Genomic DNA, 15,496 nt, shown 5'->3' with positions numbered 1-15,496 from the left:
TGAGCCCTTCCTATCTAGGACACCAGCTGGATTCTGGCCCAGTGGAGTGCACCAGTTTGAATAGAGCTCAGTAGTGAGTAAAGTTCTTGTTCACCAAGCAGGTGTAAATATGTAGCATCAATTCATTCTGGCCTTCCACAGTCCTAGCAGTACGCCTCAGCCCTGAGATAGTGCCAGAGGGCAAAATATTGAGTCAATCTTCTTCCTTCGTATCTGTTCTGAGACTGTCACCAAAAGCCTTTGTACATGCCACATTTTTTGCCCTTTCTTGTGCTGTAACTGCATGACTGTTTGCACGAGTGGGATTTCTGGTTGCTTCAAAAGTCCTTCTGGTGCATTAAACTAAAACTTCTCGGATGTAGTTTAGTTTGGCTTACTGGGAATCAAAGTGCTGCATCCATGGGGGGCTAGCGCTGGACCATCCCACTCTCCTGTGGCACCAGCCAGAGACTGGGCTTAATTTGTCTGAAAACCTACTACATGCAAACACTGATGCAACACTCCAAAACTTAATTAGTTTTAAAGCCTAGTGCATGCAAACACTTGCATGATGCTCCAAAATAAACAAATTTAAATTTTATAAACCTATTTAATTTAATGAGCATTAAAACCCATGGTATGTATAGGTGCCCCAGAGGTCTCCAAAGGACTCATGTGATGTGTCTGGTAAGAACAGGACAGACGTCGATTCCTCTAGGGTGGACAAAAGTCTGTGCACCAGAACTGAGCCCAAACTCCTCAATGGTGCTGGATTTTGTAAATAGCTAGATCCAGCTTTCCTTCATGTTCTGCCAGCCTTTCCATTCATATATCTGGTGAATGATTGGACAAAAAAAATCTTAGCTGGTAGAAACCCCTTTGTGATACAGGTAAATCATTTCACCTCTTCATGTTTCACCTTTGACTGGGAGGAGTAGATTATTTAAAAGATTTTGGTCTGTCATGCACAATTTTAGTTTTATTTTCATTTTGCTCATGTTTTGTTGTTTTGTCCCACATATTTGGCACTATCCTATACTAGATGCCTTTCAAATCACTTGACTGTTTGTCACAGACTATAAACTCCTAACAGCTAGATGAGATCCTCCTTTTGCTCAAGTGGTACCTGCCTGTGTTGTTTGAGCAGACCTTCTAGGCATTATCTGTATGGTTGCAAAGTTTCTACTAGGTGATTTGTGTAGCAAACTGTCTAACCAACAGTTAACACAGATTCATTACAGTGGAATACATAGAATTAACTGTCTAGGCCAAAAACTCAAGCAGTTAAACTTTTATTCCAAATAGGCAGCCCTCGCAGTGTGGATCACTATCCTTCGTTTCATGGGAGACCTTCCTGAGCCTAAGTACCACACAGCAATGAGTGATGGCAGCGAAAAGATTCCCGTGATGACCAAAATCTATGAGACTCTAGGGAAGAAGACCTATAAAAAAGAACTGCAGGCTCTACAGGGGGAAGGAGAGGTGAGAGATACATGTTGGTGAGAGAGGCTTTTTCTTTGTTCTTCGTTAAAGCCAATTAAATGGCTGGTGGGACCTGGGGTTCATTCTCAATCTCACCTTCTCCCCAGTGGGGAGAATTCTGCGTGTCATTTAGTTTTGCTTCGTTCTGCTCTGGTGACATTAGAGAAGGCAGGGCAAAGAAGTAGTCTTTAAATTTGGGGTGGGGTGGGGTGGTTTGTGATCGTACTGTGTAACGAACCCGCTATGAAGTCAGAAAAGAAATCCTTCGGTGTTAAAAAGGTTTTCACCATTAGCTGCATTACAGAACTGTGATAATGCATTGGGAGAATCTTGCTTTGACATCCTCAAAAACAAGACCTCAGGCAGGATAGGCCATTGCACTCTGGCAGTTCATATGCTTTTATCTTTGAGACTCTGTCTTACAGAAGATCCCATTAAACATTTTGTGCTCTGGCTTGCTGGTAGTGCATTACACTAAATGCTACTACTATCCTTAGGAAGTGTTTCTGAATTATACCATGAGCCACATGAGAACGAATGTCTCTCTGTTTTTTGTAGACCTAAATCAGAGGTGGCCATCCCATAGCACACATGCCAGAAGTGACACAGGCAGCCTTTGTGTGTGCCCCTTGACAGACTGGGGAGGGTACAGGCAGAGCAGTGGCAGTAGGGCAGAGAGCAGGAAGCAGAGCAGCAGATGGGGTAGGGGAATGGGATCAGAGTAGCACTTGGGGAGGGTGTGGGGCTTAATTTGTGGCGCTGATGCCAAAAAGGTTGACCCTTCACTGATCTGAATGTATGAAGCACAGTGCTGGAGACACAAACTGAGAAATAATGATCCAGTGTAGTGGTTTTGTTAAAGTTTCTGATCAGGATAGTAAATCTCCAGTGCAGGTGAATTAAGTTAAAATATACATGAAGAAGCAGCCTTTCTTCCCTGTAATTATCTATGATTAATTTTCTTGTTGCACAAAAAAAGGGTTTTGTCCATTGCCTGGTACCAATATAGCTCCTACAAAGAGAAGTAAAATTTAACAAGGTATTTTACCATCGACCCTTAGGGCTGGATTCTGTTCCACCTGTTAGACATTATACGGACTTGAGCACCTAAGTGTGAACTTGTTCCACCCTACTTGAGACCTGAAAAACAGCTAATGCAAAAAAAGGAATGGATGTTCCTCCTGCTCACTGCTTTTTGTGACTTGGTCTTAAGGCTTAGATGTTGGTGTCTAAATGTTTTTTCAAGGGACTCGAGCAGGGTGGAATAGGATCACGCTTAGGCAGATAATAGGTGGAGTAGGACCAAGCCCAAACTGTTTCTTTCAGACACTACCACTGTACTTTTGATTTGGCTAGGTGGTACAAATGTCTCCTCGATTAAATGGATAGCAGACGGGGGGATTTACAGAGGTAGCCATCTCCAAAATGACTACCACATTGTCTTACATACCTCATGCCAGCAAATAAAACATGCACCTTGTTTTTGGAGGGTGGGATGAAATAAAAATGATCTTTCCTTGAAAATACAGGTAAGTGTGGTATTTTAACAGGGGGAATACAGGCAGCTGCAGTAGTGGATGCGGGGAGCAAAAACCTGTGACTGCTTTCTTAACCCCTAGCTGCAGGATGCAGTGCCCGCCGGCTTGGAAACGGAGCTGGGCAGTTTAGCTCCAGCAGGATCGAGCCCTCAGTTGATGCTACTAGTTGAGCTGAACTGCCTAGTCCCACTTCTTGAGCTGGGTAGGTCCTCAGCTGACTTGGCTGCGCCACTGGCTGCTCTCCAGGTTCAGTGGACGGTTCAGCTCCTACAGGAGTGAGCCCTCTGCTCCCTGCATTTCCTCACTGAAGACACATAGTCCAATTTCCAGCAGCTATTTTTTGCAAGTCATGCAAGTAAATACAGGAAGCATTAGAGTTGCATCTGAGTCATGTCATTTGGCCCCATTTTCAAATTTTCCCCACATACGGGTTGTTCCAGGACAGGGTCTTTTGATTTGGGCCCTTACAGAGAGAGACACCCCCTCTGAAACGCATAAAATCATAGATTCCCAGGACTGGAAAGGACCTCAGGAGCTATCTAGGCCCACCCTCTCATCAGATCCATGTTACCATGGTTCAGAGAGTGTGGATTTGGGGAGGTGGCCCGTCGCTGCAATATTGACGTAGTGCTCTGAATGCCCTGACAATGATGCGGTTTTGAAAAGCGATTGAGTCTGTATCACAGGAAGCCTACTCATCAGAGCTATCCTTGACACCCAATTCCTCTTGCTTTCTCAGAGCATCGATGGACACAAGAAGAACAGCGTGAGGCACAAGCTGGTCTCCTTGACTCTCAAGAAGAAGTCCAAGCTGACTGAAGAGGTGAGAGCAAACGTGCCGCAGACAGAAAGCACAAACAGTGTTGGATGCTCTCCAGGGCGCACTGACTCTCTTCTGCTTCTCTCTAGACAAAATGCAGCCAGACCTCCTCTTGGTTTGGTGCTATCTCCAGGTGCCTGAAAGATTTAAGGAGTGTTTAAGGGGACAGGTTGGCTCCGTGTGTCTCTGAGTCATTCATGCCTTCCTTCCCGCAGTTCCCTTTGTGTGGAGCAGCTTCCACTCTCCATCCATCAAGCACCTCTCTCACATCCCTTCATCTGCATGGCCTTCTAGCTAGAGAGGCCTCCTGCCATGCTGTTTTGGCCTCTGTTGCCTGTGCTTAATAATTTTGCCTTCCCTTCCAGCTTAGATGGCCATGGTGGGCTTTCCAAAATCACTCAGCATTGGGCTATCTCTGCTCCCCTGTCCATGTGAGCAGTTAGATCGGTGCTCTGTGCTTTCCAAAATCCTTCCCGTATGCTCTTTAAGGTAGAGAGCCTGTCGCCTCACCCTCTGGTCCCATCCTTCTTTTTTATCCCCCGTGCACTCACAGAGCAAATGAATATCGATTATCACCACCACAGACATGCTTGCGTGCTTCCAGACACATTGTTGTCTTTGTTTGTTTTATACCGTTGTGTTTTTTTTAATAATATATATGGAGTAGAAAAGAGTTGAAAGGCCAGAGCCTCCTCTGACAAACTGATTTAGCTTTAGGTGACTTCCAGTGAGAGCTATAACAGGTCTAGAGCTTTGTCCTAAGCACGCTGGGCACGTCTACACAAGACGTATAGCTCATCACTTCGGTGACGTAGCATAGGTAGGCATGTACCATGACGGTAATGCTACTACATAGTAGGGTTAGAAATGCCCCGTGTGCCACCAAGACTGTGCAGTATTGGCAATTATTATTGGTAATGGCCAGATATAAGATTAGTAACAGTGGTTACTATGCAGTCAAGCACACGTGTAGGTGCACCCACTGTTGTGGAAAAATATGGGCAAAACTAAAGCCGATACATTAGTGAAGATATGGTAGGTAGACTAAGTAGGCAAACCCGGTGTGTCTTCAGCAGTAGTAAGCTAAGGCCAAACCTCTGCTAGATCAAAGACAGCAAATTTATAAACCCATTCAGGCTTTCTGAGAACTGTCCCAGCTAGACCAGGTGGGGAACAGGTGGAGGAGGTGAGAGCCGCAGCAGCCAGTTGTACACAACAAGAACAATGTCTCTGGTTGACAGGTTACCAAGAGACTTCACGATGGTGAGTCCACCCTCCAAGGCAACAGCATGCTCGAAGACCGGCCTACCTCCAACTTGGAGAAGCTCCATTTCATTATTGGTAATGGCATCCTCAGGCCAGGATTAAGGTTAGATATCAGTACAGAACGACGAACCTCCTGCTCAGCTTTGTTGCTAATCTCTGTAGTCCAGCAGTACTGTTACGTTGCCCTTTCAACTGCTTTGTATGACCAGAGCCTATATAGCATTATCTTCTTAGATATTCATTTCAGGCTTGATCCAAAGACCTCTTACATCAGTGAAAAAGCCACGATTAGGGCTGTCAAATTCTGCGGGCTTTGGATCCAGCCTTCAACCCCATTTACTGTCATTCTTTCTTTCCGTCGCTTATTTTTATTCAAGCCGTTACCCCATTATTTGCTGTGCCACCTTTCATGAGACGGATAGATTTTATTTCTTGCATGCTAAAAAACAATAGTCAAAGGGAACTATAAGGATTGTTAAGCTGAACAGTCACAAGGTAAGAAAGGCCAGCGATGGTTGTCTAAGCATCCTTATGTCAGCACCCCGCTAGATATGCTTTTTGAGGGTCATTATGGCATGCTGTCTTCAAGGTGGGACCCTATTCAACATGCACAATGATGGGCGTTCCCTCGAGGAACGCCTGTTCCCTTTTTTGTATACCCTCATTGTTCACAGCATGACCCCATGCCTCATCTACTGAACCTTATTCATCTCTGCTCTGAAGGCAAGAATTATTTTTTTCCTCAAGGCTTTCTATATGAGGCTTATCAGTGTATTATCTGAATGCATCTTCACTCAGAGTAGAGTGTATCGAGACCTGCATTTTCCACATAGGGAACTGAGACAAAGAGAGATCAAGGTCAAAATTGTAGACTAATTTTGGATTCCCAAATGCAGATGTTTAGGACTTGGTTTTGCGGAGTAGTCGACATCACATGCACGTTGACACATTTAGAGCACAGCTCCCGTTCACCTCCGTTGCACTTGTGAGTTCTCAGCACTTCTGCAAAGTCAGCTCTGGGTGCCAGAGGCGATTGACCATGGCTGGGGTAAAATTAGCTCTTTATGCACCTGCATTTAGATACTGTAACACCTCCGGTTACCTGCCTGGGGAAGGAGGGGGAACAGCTCAGTCTGATAAGGTTAAGTACCTCAGGCCCCTCTACAGGCAATGGAGAAACTTCAGAGGTGCCTAAGAGTCATTTAGGGTTAGGCATCTCAGTGCTCCATATAGAGAAAGGGGAGCAACGGTGCTGGGCCTGGGATTTATTTGTGATTTCTGCCACAGGGATGAAATCTACTGCCAAATCTGCAAGCAGCTGACCCAGAATCCTTCCAAAAGCAGCCATGCCAGAGGCTGGATCCTCATGTCCCTGTGTGTGGGCTGCTTTGCTCCCTCTGAAAAGTTTGTGAAGGTAAAGCATCACTTTTATGACACAACTATTTAATCATTTCCTGTTCCAAGTCCGGGACCAACAGTTCTCTTTTGTTTCATAGCAGAAGGAATCCAGTTCTTTAATTTGTGTCAGAATGAATTGTTCCAAACCAGGTTCTGATCTTAAAGGAAAATTCAACTGTAGCAATGTATAATAAATAATATACAAAAATATATAATATATAATATATAATATCATATATATCTTATTATACTGCATATAATATATAAGGTCTACAGACTATGCTGTAATGTAAGGCTAACTGAAGTTAAAATTAAGCATTTACTTTACTGAACTGGAAACCAAAAACTAACCTTCTAACCAAGTCATCTAATTACCAGTATGAAAAATAAGCGATTCGGAAATCCACACATACCCCCTAAAGATTTGGTTATCTAGAAAGTCAGTTAATTGAAATGTTCATGTTAACAATACTCTCTCCCTGTAGCTGAGTTTTGCTTTTTGGCGAGACAACATAGGAAGTTTACAAAAAGTTTACATTTATTTGCGTGTGCATATCTGTGTGTCCACAAAGACGTGTATAAACCCACAATAACTTAAAGGTCTTACGTTCACTCCAGATCTGTAAGTCTGTCCGTTGCTTTATGAATGCCAGTATTTACCGCCGTGCATATTACACCGAGAGCACCTGCTCCCTTATGTATCTGTATGGTAGCCTCTGCTCTTTGTCCACATTCACGTGTTTAAATGAACAGCTTTGTTTTAAGCCATGCTGGGCAGCAAACCCCACAGAAGTGCCTGGGAGCTCCAAAATCAAGCCACTTCTTTAGTTCTCCTTTTTTTTTTCCTTAAATCTTGGCCAAAACCCGTATTTAGACCCTTGGTGTCCAAAGGTCCTAAATATCTACAATCCTTTTTCTTCAACAGGACAGCTCAAGTACTTAAAGTCAAGCCCCCCGTTGGATGCTTGGCTAGATCAGGACCCGGCCCCTTGAAGGTTTGAGCTTGCAGCCTTTGCTCAAGCTAAACCCCCATTTCCCCCTGCTACAGTGTTTGCCCCTGTGGCCTGATCCACGCACCAGCAAAGTTCAAGACTTTCTCTTGACTTTGGTGGATTTTGAATGAGGCTGTTGGCTCTGAGTGCTCAGATGAGGAGCTGACTACAGAAATAGCCATCCTTTCATCATCCACAAGCCCGTTCCGGGGGAAATCTGATAAGGCAGATAAATCATCAGTGAAAGAGCAGAAAATCAAACTGGAAACAAGGTCTGAGAAAGCGTGTCAGGAGATGGCCTGTGCTTAAATATTTCATAGAGATGGGCTTCTTTTAGGAGAGGACAGCATTTCTCAAAATTAATTCATCAAGACCTGAAAATTCATCTTGTGGCTGAAACCCTGGCTCCATTTCATCAGGGGCAAAACTCTGGATATTAGCAAAGCCAAGATTTTGCACTTTCTGATCTGGGCTGGGGGGCAACCCTGTTGCAGTCTGCATTGTTAGGGACCCACGTGGAGATTGTTCTTTAACGCCTTGATTCTGGAAAGAAGCAACTCGCCGGACCTGCACGGGGCTCCCCACAAGCCTCTGCAGGAACCGGAATGGATGCAGGGGCCGAGTCAGGGCTTAAAATATTAACAGTTCTAAAAACCAGCATATTATCATGGAAATGTTGGCTTCATCGAATTCCAGCAGAACCCATGGAGCTGAGGGCTGTCAACTGTCATTTCTCTGTCTTCCTTTTTCCCTTTTTTCCATTGCAAAAACATTCAAAGCTTGTATTATTATTATTACTATTATTATTAGCTTAGGCTGTTGTGAAAGCTTCAGTTTTGCAAGTGCATTACTCAGATTCATGTGAGAGTTAGAACAATTCTTTCTTATCCCCACACTTCGTATAGCAGTTCTGAAGCCACTCGTGTGTGTTTGTGGATTTTATAGGTGGTGCCAATATCAGGCTGATAAGAGAAACTCAGCAGCACCCTTCTATCTAATCTCGCTGTCAACCTAAGTTACTTATAGAGCAATCCCAAGTTCTGATTCATAGAGCTGTCTGTCTGTCATAGTTATATCTGTAGGCCATCTCTAGGAGGTATGATTTATAGACCTGTCTATTTTTCTGTCTAAGTTATTTATGGGACATCTGTATGACATGATTTCTATTTACATTTTTATAAAAACTTATCAATTGAAGTGATTTCTAGAGTGTTTTTCTGTCTGAATTAATCCATCATATTAGGAAGCCTTAATTGTCTTTACAATAATATGGTTGCAAGTGTTTAGAGCCCAGAATTGGATCTTTTTATGATGCATTTTTAAATCTAACTAGATAACTATGTATTTAATTTCTTACTAAGATATCTGTCACCTTGGTAGCTGAGCAGTGTGCGTGTGTGTGTGTGCGCGCGCGCGCGTGTGTGTGTATTGACTATTGTTTGTATGCGTACACATGTGTATGGATATTGAGTAGTGTATGTGTGTATGTGGATATTGAGTGGTATGTGTGTGTGCATGTGTGTGAATATTGAGGATTGTGTGTGTGTATGCACACATGCGTGTGAATATTGAGGATTGTGTGTGCACACACACATATGTGTGTGGATATTAAGTATTGTGCGTGCATGTGTGTGAATCTTGAAGATTGTGTGTGCATGTGTGTGTGGATACTGAGTACAGTGTATGTGTGTGTTTGTATGCACATGTACGTGTGGATCTTGAGTACTGGGTGTGTGCGCATGTGTGTGAATATTAAGTACTGTGTGTGTGAGCGCATGCGTGTGTGTGGGTCTTGAGTAGTGTGTGTGTGTTTGTGCGTGTGCGTGTGTGGGCACTGAGTACGGTGTGTGCGCATGTGTGTGAATATTGAGGGGTGTGTATGTGCACGCACGTACATGTGGATAGTGATTATTCTGTGTGGGGGGGTGCGGGTGTGTATTTGGTCACATTCACTATTTTTGTTTTCACTGCCCGTTACATACAGTCCAATTTTCTGGCCTAAGCACAGCACGGTTTTGAAAGGAGAGCCTTTAAAATGCGACGCTGACTTATTTTCAAGCCAACAGCGGGCCCCTGCCATCTAAACAATCCATCCTCTCTCACTACAGTATTTAAGGAACTTCATCAATGGAGGGCCTCCCGGTTACGCTCCGTATTGCGAAGAGAGACTGCGGAGGACGTTTGTAAACGGGACGAGGACGCAACCTCCCAGCTGGTTGGAGTTGCAGGTACAGCTTGCTGAATTGCCCGCCTCTTCTCCCCTACACCCACCAGGCCGGTCAGAAGGGTTTCGTGGAAAAAATATTTTGACAAAAAAATGTGATTTTAGCAAACCGGAAACACACACAAGAAAACGGCCATTTCTGTCTGACTTTGTTTAAGGTTTTTGGTGGGAATATTTTTTCTGTTTCTCACAACAAAAAAGGGGGTGTTGGCAACGCTTTTAGTATTTGCTTTTTGTGCTTTTGACATGAACCTGAGCCCTTTTCCAGAAATCCCATTTTTTTTAAACTGCTCAGCGGTGAACGAAATGCATTTCCCTGTCACTTCTAATAGTAAATGCACTTGTATTTGCAACAGTCTCACCATGCCCCAAGCAGAGAGCTGTGGCTCAGGGTCTCTGAGGATTAGCAGCTCAGAGGCAGAAACCAGAGGTGTAACCTTGGGTGGCATGGGCTGGGGTGGAAGTGAGTGTTTGCTTCCTGGTGCCAAAGTTATAGCAGTGGTGTGTGCTGCTACCACTTCAGTGCAAGCTTCCCGAACAAGGGCTGCTGCATCAGCAGCATTGGTTCCCTGGGGGGTTGTATCTTGGGCCATGTGTAGGCAAAACGAGGGGCATGTGTGCACTTTAAAATGGGTTAAATGCTTTTGCACCACTTTAATGGTGCTGGTGTTTGCCCGCATCGGCGGCATACTGCACAATAATTCCAGCCGCTGTAGCAAATTTGAGAGCGTAATGTGCCTTAAATGACTTGGGGCGCAGCAAACTAAAACTCTGCTGAGGAGTTTTAGTTTGCTGCCCTACAGCTGCGGAGCGAGGCACCGGGCTCCGTGCAGCAAAGGGGCTCTGCAGGAAGGCCGTGCAGGCAGCCTGGCAGCAGCCCGGGAAGGCAGGCTCCACCCAGGACCTTTTTTTTTTCCTTCTGGAAGCCTGCCTGCTGGCCTGGGCTGCGTGGGGGCCTGCTGCTTCCTTCTGCAGCTGCAGTGCCCCCCAGGACCGCCCGAGCCAGGTGCCTGCAGGCAGGTGCCACCTGGGGGGGCCACTGCAGCCGCAGAGGGAAGCAACAGCCCCACCGTAGCTCAGGGACTGCTCTGCCCACTGGCAGCCTGCCCTCCCCTTCCCTCCCCTCTGCCGGAGAGGCAGGTAGGTTTGGGTGTGTGCAAGACACGGGGGTTTAAAGGGCCCTGAATTGAAGCAGTGTTTTTAAAAACCCACCACTTCAATTTAGGGCCCACGTTTTGTCTACACGTGCCCTTGGTTCTCCCTCTAAATCGGTGCCTGGAGCTGGTGCCCTGCTTGCCTCACCCCCCACCTCCAGCCCACCCCAGCCCAGAATTACGCTACTGGCAGAAGCATTTCTTCCTCACATACGACTGAACAGTGTCCTTTCAGATGTTCCCTCGCATCTGTCTGTGATGGTTATCTCACCTCCTTTATTTTTTCTTGTAGAGGATTTACAGAACAGTTTTCTCTCTAGTTTTTACCCGCTCCAGCTCGTATTTCAATAATGTGCATGTCTCAAGGGCTTGATCCAATAACTCATGAAAAGCATGCAAAATTCTGACTTTCAACTCTAGAAATAAAATTTAAAAAAAACTGGGGGTTGCAGGTACTGATCCCTCCCCAGATGCTGCCTCTACATTATGCTGTGGAGAAATACATAGCAGAATCATTACAAATGCAGCCATGGGTGTTAGTAGAGGAAACAGAAAGGAGGTTAAACTTGCCTTGGGGCACGTAGCCTGGACCTAGTTCAACTTAAGATGCCTTTAAAGAGTTTGACTTCAATGTGCTAGGCCACCAAGTCCAAGAAGCCCATCATGCTGCCCGTTACATTTATGGATGGGACGACGAAGACACTGCTAACTGACTCAGCGACGACAGCGAAAGAGCTTTGTAATTCCCTGGCCGACAAGATCAGCCTGAAGGACCGGTTTGGGTTTTCACTTTACATTGCGCTATTCGACAAGGTACTCACTTGGACCCCTAACAAGCCTTTAAAAGACAGGGAGGGTGGCTGTCCTTCTTAGTCAGTCCGCATCTTTGGGCTGGCAGTACTTTCTTGTGACTGCAGCAGGGATCCAAACCCTAGGTCAGCAATGGGTATTGGGCAGGGGACTGGACTAAATGACCTCCTGAGGGCCCTTCCTGCCCTATTTTTCTATTATTCTATATCTACACTGCCAAAAAAAAAGGTGTATTCTTGAATGAGCTGGCCTGGGTTAGCTAACCCAAGTTAAAGGAGACAACTTGGGTTTGAATAATAAAAATGAATAATGGGTCCCTTCACCTTGCTGCTTGCTGCCTTTGTGCAACATAACCTGTTCCCATTCATTCACTTGTTTCCCCCTTTCACAGGGGGCATCAACACTGGTGCTAAAACTGCAGTGGTTCACAGTGCCCACAATGCACCTTTTCTGTCCCCACCTCCTGCCCTGGCCAGGTCTCTTCCCTGGGGAGTGGCAACGACCACGTGATGGATGCCGTCTCTCAGTGTGAGCAATACGCCAAGGAGCAAGGGGCTCAGGAGCGCAACGCACCTTGGAGGCTCTTCTTCAGGAAGGAAATTTTCACCCCTTGGCACAACCCAAATGAAGACAACGTGGCCACGAACCTCATTTACCAACAGGTCGTGCGGGGGGTGAAGTTTGGGGAATACCGTTGTGACAAGGTGAGTCTGCAGCAGTGGCAATCCATGCCTGGGAGAAGCGAGCATGTGCATGCTCTGTTTTCTTTGTGTGGGCAGATAGTGTGGATGATGCCTTTGCTGTCCATCTGGCGGGTTGGGTCACCGGGACACAGCACCGGGACTTTCCTACATTCAAAAGCCAAATTCCTACATTAAAAGCCCAAACTAAGATCTCTCTTCCTTGATATTAAATTAATCCACTTGCTTAATTCAAGATCTCTCTCCTGGTTTCTCCCCTCCTCCTTCTTCTTGCCTGTGCTCCTCCTCATGTGATTTCTCCTGTGTGCCCATAAAATGCGCCATCATCACTGTATCCAGGGCACCCTCCTGTTTCTCTGCAACATTGACTCCGCATCTCAACCTGTCCTTTGCTCCTTGCCTGTACACCTTGCTCCCAGTCTCCCTCTGACATGATTTGAAATCTGGGTGGTGTGAAAGGCACGGTACAAAATGATATTGTGTGTATCTGTTCTTCAGCAGTTAGCCTTCTTGATGAAGAAAGGTTATTACATTGCACGGGCAAGGGATATAATGAGACATAGTCCATGTATACTGTATTTGTTCTCATACCACATACACTGTTTCCCTTGCAAATCAGCCCTCCCAAACTGGGGTGTGCGTCTTAAGCAGGGAAGCTGATATTCTTTGCTGCAGTAGAAACAGGACAGAGCAGAGCAAGCAGATGCTGTGGCTCATGGCCACCGAAGTGGCTGCCACTGCTCCCTAGGGCAGAGCCCAATGTTAACCCTCTCACAGCTGCTGGTGAGGCAGTAGCTTTTGGTTGAAGAGCCACTGAGATGGCTGAAGGCAAGGGACCTGAAGCATGCAGACTATGATATTACGATGGGGCTTGTGGTGTGGAAACATTTTATTATTTATAAGAACTTTATTATTTATATAACTGTTTACAGGAATACAGTAGCAGATTTGCTTCTGCCCTTACAAGAGTCTGGGCCTTGGCTTGCTGCCATTTTCTTCTACATTCTGCCTTCTAAAAACAAGGGCTTTATATTATTTGCGGGAGTGTGGTATGCAAGAAGATACAGTACCCACTAGGCCTCATCTGGGCTAGCAAAATTATCCATTACAGACTGAAGGTGTCAGACAACTCAAGTACAAGTACAGATGAGGACAGATGTGTTCAGTATTTGAGCCTACTTAAGTTTTTTAACTACCATCTTTCACGCTGAGGTGAACATGCTTTCTCCTTTGTAGGGACAAATTCCATTCCACCTGTTGGACATCTGAGTGGACTTAGCCACCCAAGCATGATTCTTTTCTCCCCTTTTGCATTAATTCCTCTACTTTTGTAGCCCAACATCATCTAACACTTGAGACACAAAAAAACAGTGAAGTAGAGTGTGAGCAGGCTATATTCTCTCCTTAGGACCATGCTGCATTATTCAGGCTGCAGTGTATCACCCACACTCGCCTGCCATGACTTGATGGAAATTATGTCCGGGAGGATGGATGTTCTGGCTTGCACGTCTGTCTGATCCCATCATGGATCTTCTGCAGGGCTTCAGCCTCCCAAATACCCTGTTCCTTTCCTCTCAGGTGGATGGTCACTGTTCTCCGTGGATGGTGAGCAGAAACTGTCCGGGCCTGTCTCTCTCTATGTCCAATCTTCAGCTTGCAGTAGCTCGTTCTGGTTCTTCCTCGGCCACGTCACTCTGTGAATACTCTCTTCAAATCAAAGAAGCATTATCTCTCTGGGATCCCTTGGGGTTTTCCCTTGTAGGTCTTGAGGCCTCTGCCTCTGACCTCTTCAGTTATCCTCTTTGGGGCTTGTTAGGCATCTTCCTGCCTTTTAGCTTTAAATCAAATTGTTGGGCAAAGGGTTCTTCCCCTCCCCCTTTCTTAGTGGAGAGGGATTTAAATCAAAGATGGGGACCCTAGCCAGGTCCTCTCTCACTCTGTTCTTTTGTAACTCAAAATTAACCAGTACCTCCCTTGGGGCTCTTCTCCCCACTTCTGGGTCTGTGCTGCCAGCATGCGCCTGCTCGGTTCTTTGCTCATCAACTGGACGCATATACTCTGTTTCTTTATGCTGGCGTCTTTAGGATCACCTCTCCCTGCTTGCCTCCACCAACTAATCTGCTCTCTTTTTCTCCCATGCCCTACTGCCTTGATGGGCTGGCCCAAACACTTTTCATGGACATCACTCCCCTGGATTACCAGCTCGGGCTTCTGCAAGTACAGGATCTCCATCCTTCCCCTTTCTCCCTGTTTACTTATCTCTTGTGGGCAGAAAGATCAATCTGTCCTCGGGGCTTGCCCCAGTCTCCACAGCTGCTGAGGGTCTGGCGTGCTGGGCTGCTTTTTCAGGGTTCCTCCCCCTCCCTGCTGCCTCTGGTCAGGTTTTTTCCCTGGGGATGCTGAGCATCAGACTTCCCCCAGTGTCCTCCCTTTAAACTGCCCACTGCCAGCCACGGGCCAACTAGAGCCAGTTCCCCAGAGCATGGGTTCTCACGCTCCTCGATTGCCAGCAGTTGTGCTCCCCCAGCTGCCTGTGCCACGCTACGTGTCTGGACTCAGACAGGTGAGTTCTCCCACCCGCTGGGCTGTTTGAGCAGGAGTGTAGCAGGGGCCAGGACCATGTCCCTGCCACAAGGGGGAAGACCCATGCACTTTTTGCATGAGCCATTTTTCAGGGGTGTGAGGAAGGTAGAATATGAATTGCACTTAGGCACTTAAGTCTCCTCACATGCCTAATAGGTGGAACAGAATCTGGCCTGTGGTTTTTAGCATTGGTTCAAATGCAAAAGTTGCTAACACCAGTTCTCAGCTACAGGTCATTCCTCTGGGTTTAGACAAGGCTGTGAGGTCAAGGCATGTGAGATGTTATCTGCATTCACATGCATGTTATCCACATTCATATGCTCAGCACCGGGTGCTAAAACTGGTTAATCAAAAGGAGGTGATACAGTCAGGAGAGGTAAGGTGCTAACACCTCTTGATAAAACTCATAAGACAGTTTTTGGAAACTCTCCCATTATCCATCAACTGCAAGTCATTTGCACCTCAAGCAGGTCCAAGGAGGTGATCCTCCCCCTCTATGCAGCACTGGTCAGGCCGCAGCTGGAGTACTGTGTCCAGTTCTGGGCGCCG

At 46.1% G+C, this 15,496-nt stretch overlaps 1 protein-coding gene across 4 annotated transcripts in view; it reads left to right on the top strand.

Annotated features, from left to right (window-relative positions):
- Positions 1 to 15,496, top strand: part of MYO7A (myosin VIIA) — a 160,908-nt gene that overhangs the window by 116,078 nt on the left and 29,334 nt on the right. For all 4 annotated transcript variants that reach the window (XM_019530449.1, XM_019530448.1, XM_019530446.1 and 1 more), the window contains 7 exons: positions 1,285 to 1,461; positions 3,739 to 3,822; positions 5,061 to 5,188; positions 6,373 to 6,499; positions 9,584 to 9,703; positions 11,493 to 11,666; positions 12,140 to 12,367. In XM_019530449.1, coding sequence (XP_019385994.1) covers positions 1,285 to 1,461; positions 3,739 to 3,822; positions 5,061 to 5,188; positions 6,373 to 6,499; positions 9,584 to 9,703; positions 11,493 to 11,666; positions 12,140 to 12,367 — 1,038 coding nt within the window. The remainder of the gene's footprint in view (positions 1 to 1,284; positions 1,462 to 3,738; positions 3,823 to 5,060; positions 5,189 to 6,372; positions 6,500 to 9,583; positions 9,704 to 11,492; positions 11,667 to 12,139; positions 12,368 to 15,496) is intronic.

The sequence above is a fragment of the Crocodylus porosus genome, unplaced genomic scaffold (genome assembly GCF_001723895.1).
Source record: "Crocodylus porosus isolate Cpor-Errol unplaced genomic scaffold, CroPor_comp1, whole genome shotgun sequence".
NCBI classification, from domain to species: Eukaryota; Metazoa; Chordata; order Crocodylia; family Crocodylidae; genus Crocodylus; species Crocodylus porosus.
The sequence above is the reverse complement of the archived record's forward strand: the minus strand, read 5'-3'. Positions and strand labels throughout refer to the sequence as shown.